This window comes from Gopherus flavomarginatus, chromosome 11 (genome assembly GCF_025201925.1).
Source record: "Gopherus flavomarginatus isolate rGopFla2 chromosome 11, rGopFla2.mat.asm, whole genome shotgun sequence".
Lineage (NCBI taxonomy): Eukaryota > Metazoa > Chordata > Testudines > Testudinidae > Gopherus > Gopherus flavomarginatus.
The window spans coordinates 47,800,921-47,810,851 of NC_066627.1; the positions used below are offsets into that span (position 1 = coordinate 47,800,921).

Below are 9,931 nucleotides of genomic sequence, written 5' to 3' on the forward strand. Positions count from 1 at the left end.
GATCAGGATGTGGGGCTCAGTATGGGAGGAAAGAAAACGTATTTCCATAAATAACATTTGCTGCCTGGCTTTCAAGGCTGCACCTTGGCACATGATCTGACGAGCTCCCGGTAAGTAAGCTTCCAGGGCTAAATTAGACCATCTGTGGGATACTCTGGAGGAAAGCCCATTGACTCAGGAGGTGTCGCTGGTCAGCAACATGGCACTACTTTTCTACTTGAATCATTACTACCGATCACAAAGTGTTAAGAGACACTGTGTTGCTGAAGGCGCCATCTTTCTGAGGAGACTTCAAAGTGATGTCCTGGGGAAAGGTTTTCAAAGGCACAAGGGCAGCTGGGCCCCCGTCTCCCATCTGTGCTTTTCAAATTCTTCCCCCAGATCAATTATCATGAAAAATCTCTTGGGACTTTTCACAGAATAGTGAAAGCAAAGCCTCCAGCAGGAAACTGAACCACCTCTGAAATGGAGCCCTGGTTTATGAGTGAGCTCCATGTTCCACACCATTGCAGAGAGATGACTCAGACTAATCAATTTGGCCTTTTGTGGACGTATTTTTGGAAACTGGCAGAACATGTGTCCCTAATTGCGTAGGTCTTGACATTGATAATAAGAACAAATTAATCTGATGCTGAAGATGAGATCCATACAAAGAATAGACAACCTCTAATAATGTATTTGTAATATATGGACCTGTGCAGAGATGGCTGCTTTGGAGGAGCTTATAGAACCTCCTTTGTTACTGATGTATGTTGAGATATTCAACATATCTCCAGCAATCAGGCACTACTGCCAAATATTGCTGGGTAAAGCAGGTTTGAAAATCTTTGACAAATTCATTTTCCTTTGGAGAATTCAGTTTCACTGAAATGGAAATATTTTGCGAAATTCTATTGATTTTGCCAAACTTTCATTTTGGAGAAAAATATCAGGAAAAAAAAGTTTTGAAAGGGGACTGTTTTGATTTTTCCTTTCAAAATGATTTTTGTTTTCAGAATTTTTTGTTTTCTATTACGTTGTAGGTTATTTTTGAAACAAAATGGGTTGGTTTTTTTTCCAAAATTTTCTTTCATAGAGAGTTTTGAAATGTTCAGGTTTCATTCCTCATTAGAACGAAAACAAATTTTTGATCTCTCCAAATCTGTGAAATGGAATTTCTGTTCTCTGCACAGCTCTGCTGCTGGACATGCCTATGCTGGGCTGTTGTTTTATTCTTTTATGGGAACTTTGACTGTACACTCCTTGGGGCAGGGTCTGCCTTTTTTTCTGTGCTTTTACATAGTACAATGGGTCTCTGGTCCATTACTAGGGTTCTCAAGAGCTACGGTAATTGAAATAAATAATAATAATAATGAATAACAGTGACGGTGTTAGTAATGTTTCTGACTCCCAAAGGAGAGGACAGCTGTAGAGAGCCAAGTGCTCTCCCTCTTACACTGTTGCTACTGAATTGTTCAATGTCTGAGTGGAAAAATCTGTTTTCTGAAAGAGCAAAAGAACAAAAGAAAGAAAGAGGAATTTAAGTGGGGGAAGGAGCTGCTTTGAGCTTCTATTGCTGGGTAGGTTTGTGATAGTTTGGATGAATTCTAACTGCGTCTTGCATACAGCTGCATTAGGAACAATACAAATAAAAGCAAGCAACCACCACAACAAAAACCCCACTAGCCATCGTTTCCTTCTGTTAACATGTTATGGAGCCCTCCCATGCTATTGTCAGAGGAAATTCTCAGACACACTCATCTGGCATCAAAGGGATTTATTTTGCTCTATCCTTGGCAGAAGCTGGGTGCTGCAGCTGAGAGGAGAGAAGCAAGGTTGAATGAGGAAAGGGATGTAAATCCCATGTGAGGACCAGCTGGGCCCAGAGCCCATTAAGTTGCATACACAATTCCCATGTATTGCTTTCATTCAGGTTACACTCATTGCCTCGAGAGGTGACATTTTTTGTTCTGACCCACTACAAGGCTGAATGTGGCATCTACTCTTACTGCCTTGCGTGTTACGAGAGAAAGAAGCGGAAAGTGTCTCACCATGCCCTTTCAGTGAGTGGTGGCTTGCTTCCCTCTCTGCCTTGCTAACCATCTCAGTAACCTGAGAGGAGGCGAGGAAATAGAGGCTAGTGAAAAGGTTAAACTTGGTGTTTGCAAGTCTGCAAATGGGTTATAGCTTTGTTTGAGCTGGATCTGAAATACTAGTTGTCTGCCGTGTGTGCAGTGGTAACAGTGCTGGGTGTTTCAGTCTGGAACACACATCCAAAAGTTTGAATGTTTAAAGCCTACTTCTTGTGAGATTTTCAGCATCATTTTTCAGACCCAAGGTGTTTGAATAGTTGGAATCAGATCTGATTACCCATCCAAATTCCTGGGGGCTTCGTCAGTTGAAATTTCCAATCTTTCCCTCCACCACCAAAAGTTGTCCATTATAAATGGAACAAAAACATCGACTCCTTTGCATGATTTGCAAAACTGAGGGGTTTGTAAAATGATGCCAGACTTGGAAAATTCTGGGTGAAAATCTCCCAGGATATGAATGCAAACAACTTTCAGCCACAAATAGTTTGTGTTGTTTCTAGCAGATATTTCACCGAGCTTCCACAATTAATCCAGCAAGACAACAAAGGTGTCTTGGAAAGGCTGCTCATCGCATTGTAGTCTAGATTCCGGCGCTGCCTAGGAAATGAGACACCGAATTACATGCTGCTCAGAGACACTCAGTCTTACATTTCTGCCTGAGTGCTTTCTGCACATTTTGGATTTTCTCAGTGATTACTGTGTCACTCAGGTGGTCCCCAAACTTCTGCTTCAGTAACACCCTAATGATTTTGATGCACCGCTCATCCATCATGGGCTTAGCCTCCCGAAAGGTGTTCCCTCTCCTTCCTGTGATGGAGTGGCTCTGTATATAGTCAGATGTGAACAGCTTGTAGAGCAGTGTTTTGCAGGCGGTGCTGATTTTCTGGTCAAATCGGATGGCCTCTTTCAGATGCTCCTTTGTGTAGCCATTAAACAGTTCCACCACCTCGCATTGCTGCCTGTGGGGTTCTTCCTGAAAGGACAGTGATTCCAGCCGCTGCACCTTCCGTTTCAGGGAGAAGACTTCTTGCTGGAGATCTACGATGATTTTCTCCAGTTGTTCAATCTTCTCAGACCTAAAAAATAAAATAAAGCATATAACATGCATGCCTGGCCCAAGGCGCCATTCTCCTTCAGCTAGCAATGGGTGTGACGTGTCAGTTCAGCATGCATTGCCCATTGAATACCCAAGCTACCTGAGTCTGGAAAACTGGACTGGGAAGAGCAGACTTTCTCATGGTACTAGTTAAGCCAATGGGAGTTTGCCTGGGTGAGGATGTACTGATTTGACCTTCCATTTCACTTTGCTTTAAGCTTTGGATAAAGTTTAAGATAGAGTTATCGGTCTTTCCTTATTTTGTCCCTACTCTCAAAGTTCCAGAGGGCAGGTATTCACAGTATGAAATAAAACCTGCAATGACGGGAATGCAGAAAAGCACAGTGCAGGAATCATGATAGGAGAGTCAGAACTTTAGAATAAATGGTTTATAGACTCGGTTTCATGATCCCACATTTCTGATACAAGTAACAATAATCACAGTGAGACAGAACTATGCTTGGGTGGGACAGAGGTCAAGTTGAAGGTTAAATAATGGAGAGCTGAGATATATATGATGCTGCAATATTCTGAAGCCGAGTTATCATGATACTAGCATATAAACCTTCAAATCTGAAAGAGGCTTCAGCCTGAGTCTTACCATGTTGATGGTTTGGGGTCTAACAATTGCTGCATGCTGTCTGGCAGCACTAATCTGAATGCTTCTATTTTGTGAGTATTGAGGAAAATGCAGCTATGTGCAGGTACCTGTAACTCATTTTTCATTAATTACCTTTCCACTTCACCAGGGCCAAAATCTTTCTGAACTACCTCAAAATCATCTGTTTCTGGGGAACCTTCAGTCTTTGGTTCATCACAGCTGGAAAAAAAACCAAACAGACAAACAAGCAATGAAAGAAGATGCTTCATATTTATTTCATAAGTGCTCTGTGATCTAAAGCGCATAACAGCGTTTTTTGAAAACCTAGCCAACTCCAATTCCATGTGGCATCCCAGGTAAACAAGGTAAATATCTGGCAATACTTTATGTCACTGGGCAAGCATTTCAGATAAATGTCATTCATGGTGTTTTACACAGAAAATATCAGCTGCTTAACTACATGTTTTATATTATGGGCTTGATTCTCCACTAGCTTACAAAACAAGTGCAAAGGGGATGCAGAATACTGCCATTCATGGTTTGGTTCACATTTAAATGATTACACAGGGTGCAGGGCAGTGGAAATTCAGGCCCTAACTATGAGTTCAATTGAGTTATTCTGGATTTACGCTGGTGCAATTGAGGGCAGTTCTGGCTCTATGTGGAGGGCAGGAAGAACTGCCCCAATTTCCACTTTGTCCTTCATGGATCCTTTGTGGTCAGAATATGCAGCTCTCCTCAATTGCCCCAGATCCCCTGGAACTCCCCTTTGTCTGCAAAGTTGTGTCAACAAGGCAGGGCAAACCAATCTATATGAAGCAAACTGCATCAGAAAATGGAACCACAGCTACTGAACCACAAGTAGAGACTATGAGAGGCGCTTTGAAACCTTCACTGTCCTTACTGCTTATGGGAATATTACCTGTTGGTACAGATGTGCTGCTGACACTTAGCTAGAATGCCATCTGACTTCCTTTTCATTGTCAGGGTGATGTAATCTAGAAAGAGGGTTGGCGCAGAAAGCAAAAGACAGATGTGAAATTGTCATCACCTGGTCTCCAGAGCATGTTCATCTAAATACTTCTGCTTGATGTTCCCAAGCTATCAACAGCATGACTCAAATATGCTGTCTTTAGCTTGAACTGTTGGGATTTTGTTACAAGCAGAAAGAAAAACCCTCATCACAATATACAGTTGTAATTCAACCACAATATCCTTAGAAAGGCACTGTGCCATCAGTGAAGAAACTGGGCAGGGGGAACATGACTCATGAAGGTGAAAAAGTCTATGGACACTAGTGTAGTCATCAGCACAAATGACAAATACACAGAAAACAAGATTTTTACTTTCAGGGAGGTTTAGTATGAGCGTATGGATGAATTGATAGGTAAACCTGAAACAGGTCAGACGTTCAGGTCAGCACATTTTTGGGTACTTTATAATTAATTAAACAAATACATTATATTAGGAGTGTGGTTCACTGGCTTGTGTGGAAAGAACTGTGAGTGGATGAGAAAGGAGCTGGCAATCTCAGCGTGCTTTGGATCACACAAAAGCCGCTACCACAGAGTTGTCACCTTGATGAGCAACCTCATCAGAGAAGAGACGCAAAGGATGGAAAGGACTCAGCGCTCACCATTACTGTTCTCACACCCAGGGGAAGCACATGTGCATTGGACTGCAGCCTACGCTGCAGAGAAACAGGAATTCAGAGCCCCTCTGACACTTTTCACTAACATCAACATTAAAATTTAAAAATAGACAGGAGTGGAATAAAATAAAACATTCGGCTCATTCGCGGCCAATAACCCCAGCTGATTTACCTCCGGTAGCCATGCCAGGCCTTGCGTCTTCATTCTGGGATGTTCCAGGCACAGCCAGGGACAAGAATGGAGATGGTGATTTGAAGGCCGTGGAAGAGTGGTAAGGTGCTGACGTTGTGCAGTGGGATCTAGTCGTGCTAGTCAGGATGCGCCTCTCTTTTAAGACAGAAGAGGCGGCAGTATCATGCTTGAGCCCTGCGTCTTCATCCCCAACCAGCGGTTTGACGTAGAAGCTCCTGTCATCGCTGTATTTGCGAGAGAAACTTCCTGGCATCCATTTTGGAAAAGTCTTCCTTGATTTTTTAGGTTGGGATGGCAGCCCACTCTGCACTGCTGGTTCTTCTTCTGAAAGAAAGATGAGGCACGTATGGTCATTGGGAATACCACAATGACATATGTTGCAACCTTCCACAACTGGAGCCCTGCTGCTCTCAGCAGTGTTCTCAATCCTTAATACATGGATGCTGTCGTACGATTCATAAGGGATGGGATGAGGATATATTTATGAGCCATCCATTTAAAAAAAAACCCCACCAGGGTATAAGGTTAATATAATTAATTACTTTCCTCCAGAAATACACTGCCTGCTGTATATTATTCCTCCTGTGCAAAACTCCATACTTACTTAGCTTCTCAAAGAGTTGTCTATTTTCCTGCAGCCTTTTCTCTAAGATATCTTTATGGCCTGTTGGAAGAAAAAGGTTTTCAATGTTCATTTCACTTGTTTCTAGAGGCTGCTCCCAACGGGCCTAAGCCTAGGATGGATAATGATCACTTACCGCTTATGCCTTCCACAACCCCCCAGTACAGACCACTGAAGCCAGGGCAGCGGGCTAGCACCTGCTCCCCCACCATGTAGAGATGAAATGGCTTTCGGGGTTCTTTGATGTTTTCGATGTTGATCACACGGCTGCCATCTGGCCAGCTGATTAGAACATAAAGCTTGGCAGCCATTTGGACCAGCACCACCTAGAAGAGAAGAGAAGGAACACCCTTGCTGGAGCTATGTTCCGGAGCATACCCACTTTCATTATTAGGAACGCAGGGGAAACTTACAGTTGCCTGATGGCACAGTGAAGATCAGGCCTCTTATTTGGGTGCCCAGTTTAGGAGCCTGACTTTAAACATCCATCTTTGAAAATCTTCTCTATTATTCACTGTGAAGAATGCGTTCAACTTTATTGAAAACCATGAGGTTCCCAGGTGACCACTGCTTGCTTACAGTGTTATTATGATGCCTTGTTAGTGTCTGACGAATGCAGCATGTTTGTCAGCAGTTTCTGAACTGCTGAGGGTCATTCATTAAAAGGAATAAATTCAAATATTGAGCATCTATTCAAAGACTTGCTTCAGGGCAAAAATAATGCTAACAGCATGAATGTCCTGGAAATAATCAGGTTAACTGGGAGCTCAGCTGCTGCAGTTGCGAGTGCTCTGGTAATGCCTACAAATCACGAGAATTACAAGAATAACCAGGCCGGAGTGTTTGTAACCACTCTCCAGTTCCTGACAGCAGATTTGTTTTTGCACAGATATTTGTAATCTGGCAATGCTGGGATCACCCTGGAGTACAGCCGCATGCCAAAACACTGCCCACCGTGATCGGGAGCAGCACAGAAGCAACCACCACCTGGGAATTTGTATTGGCAATGATAGTAGCACGAGAAACACTTGTCCCTGCAACAAATTCCCTTCCCTCCTTTCTGCTGTTCCTCTGATTCTCGGCATTGTGTGTACTGAACTCTTCCAGTTTTCTCCTGGAGATTGCTCATTGAAGCAACGACAGGTACAGGCCTGAGGGGGTGTCGTTGTTGTTGTCTGGTGTTTTTTTTTTTGAAAGAGAAACTGCAGTTCCAACAATGACATGTATCATCTCAGGCCATCCAGGACTGGCTGGAACAGGGAGAGCTATTTGTCTGATGCTATATAGAATACTCTACATTGACGTCAATGGAATCACAGCAATTTCCCATCAGCTGAGAATCAGGCCCACTGTACATGAAAGGCAGCACAAAAGATAAAAGCAAAAAGGAACTACATGCATTTTGGCCAAACCCAATAGACCGTTCGGAATAAAACAAAATAATCCCAGGAATGAGAATATTATGCTCTGAAGGCATGCTCTGCCCCAGCCAGTGAGAGCAATATTGCAAACAAGATTTGAAAGCTAAGTTCTTTGTGGGATGGGGGAAAGTCAATTACTTCCTTCAAACCCAGATTTTCAGGAAAGTGAATGCACATTTGTGTGCCTGGTTTGCATGCTCATGTAGCGTGTCTGCTCTCATGACAACTGCAAAGGAAAATTCGGACGTCACTGGTCGACAGCACTGCACCGAAAGCGCCCAGTTCTCCTACCCAGCGCTTAGTGCACTCTGGGCACAAACAGCTCAAGTCACACACCGCCCTCTTCCAAAAATCAAAAGTTACTTTGAAACAAGTTCTCCTGTGATCAGCCAGGCTAGGTAGTCAGTGGAGAGACCATGTGGCCCAGTGGCTAGCCATGAACTAGGAGACAGAAGATTTGATTTCTATTCAATCACTGGCCTGCTGGATGAGCTTGAGTAAGTTAGTTCCCCTCTCTGTACCTCAGTTTCCCCATCTGTCAAATAGGAATGACACTTCCCTCCTTTGTAAAGTGCTTTCAGATGTGTGAATGAAAGACTCTCTATAAGAATACTAGTATTATCGCATGACTTGATCTCTTTTTAAGCACGCTGGATAAAATGTGGGTGTGGCTTTTCCACAAAGAAAGCCAACTCAGTATGAACCCCTGCAAAGGCAGAGTGGAAAGTGCTGATCCTGTTAAAACTCGCATGTCAATGAGAGAATTTATAGGCCCCAAACCACGGCAAACCACTGCTCTCTTTTAGCATTCAAATTCTCTCATCTGTGCACACAACAGGAATTATGCTTAATTTCTTTCTGCCAAAGAACCACACACCTCGTGGACTAGAACCTCAAAGTAATTCTACTCTGCCTGCTATTTAAAACAGGCAACTGTTTTCTCTTAAATTTTCTTAGAATACTCCCTGTGAAAATGCTATGTAGTCTTTCCTTTACAACTGGAACTGCACAAGTTAGTTTCCAGTATAAGTGGACAGCTCCACCCATTGTTATTATTATTTGTATTACAGTAGCACCTAGGGGCCTGAATCGGGGCCCCATTGTGCCAGGTGCTGTACAAACACCTAACAGGAGTCAGTCCTGCTCTGAAGAGCTTACAAATAAAACTGACGGAACAGACAAAGAGGACAATCTGCAAACTACTCCACTTAGGAAGGACCAAGCAGTTGCACACATAAAAATGGGCAATGACTGCCTAGGAAGGAGCACTGCGGAAAGGGATCTGGGGGGTCACAGTGGATCACAAGCTAAATATGAGTCAACAGCATAATGCTGTTGCTTAAAAAAGGGAACATCATTCTGGGACGTATTAGTAGGGGTGTTGAAAGCAAGACATGAGAAGTAATTCTTCTGCTCTACTCCAGGCTGATTAAGCCTCAACTGGAGTATTGTGTCCAGTTCTTGGTGTCACATTTCAGGAAAGATGTGGACAAATTGGAGTAAGTCCAGAGGAGACCAGCAAAAATGATTAAAGGTCCAGAAATCATGACTTATGAGGAAAGATTGAAAAAAATGGGCTTGTTTAGTCTGGAGAAAAGAAGACTGAGGGGAGACAAGATAACAGTTTGCCAGTACATAAAAGGTTACAAAGAGGAGGGTGAAAATTGTTGTTAAGTTCTGGGGATAGGACAAGAAGCAATGGGCTTACATTGCAGCAAGGGAGGTTTAGGTTGGACAACTTGAACAAATTGTCCAGTGAGGTTGTGGAATCTCCGTCGGAGGTTTTCAAGCACCGGTTAGACAAACACCTGTTAGGAATGGTCTAGTTGTTGTGTAGATCTGCCTTGAGTGCAGGGGGCTGCACTAGATGAACTACTGAGGTCCTGTCTAGTCCTACACTTCTATGATTATATCATTTTGCAGATGAGAATTTGAACCAAAGAGAGATTAAGTGACTCACTTAAGATCACACAGGAAGTGTATGGCGGAACTGGGATTTCAAGTCAGATTTCCTGAGTGCCAGTTCAGCTCCTTAACCTCAAGGTCATCCTCCCTCTCCAGTATTAGAATTATTAATAGCATTTCTCTCAGGCCAACCACCGTGGTGTCGGGTACGCTGGCTTGGATTGCCGCAACACAGCAGGTGCGGCAGGAGTATCCGCCAAAGGGGAGGAGGTGATGGGGCATGTACAGAGCTGAAGCAGCTGTACTGCGCACTGATAGTAAGCCCAGAAAAATATGGCAAACACAAGGGGAGCCCAAGGCCCTGCTAGTG

At 43.4% G+C, this 9,931-nt stretch overlaps 1 protein-coding gene across 1 annotated transcript; it reads right to left on the reverse strand.

Annotated features, from left to right (window-relative positions):
- Positions 1 to 1,776: 1,776 nt before the first annotated feature.
- LOC127031644 (uncharacterized) lies at positions 1,777 to 6,594 on the reverse strand. Its single transcript, XM_050918725.1, has 6 exons — positions 6,372 to 6,594; positions 6,218 to 6,277; positions 5,593 to 5,937; positions 4,692 to 4,767; positions 3,902 to 3,988; positions 1,777 to 3,148 (listed from the first exon to the last, which is right to left on the reverse strand). The coding sequence occupies exons 1-6, from the start codon at positions 6,544 to 6,546 to the stop codon at positions 2,701 to 2,703; spliced, it is 1,191 nt and encodes a 396-aa protein (XP_050774682.1). The 5' UTR covers positions 6,547 to 6,594; the 3' UTR covers positions 1,777 to 2,700.
- Positions 6,595 to 9,931: the final 3,337 nt, after the last annotated feature.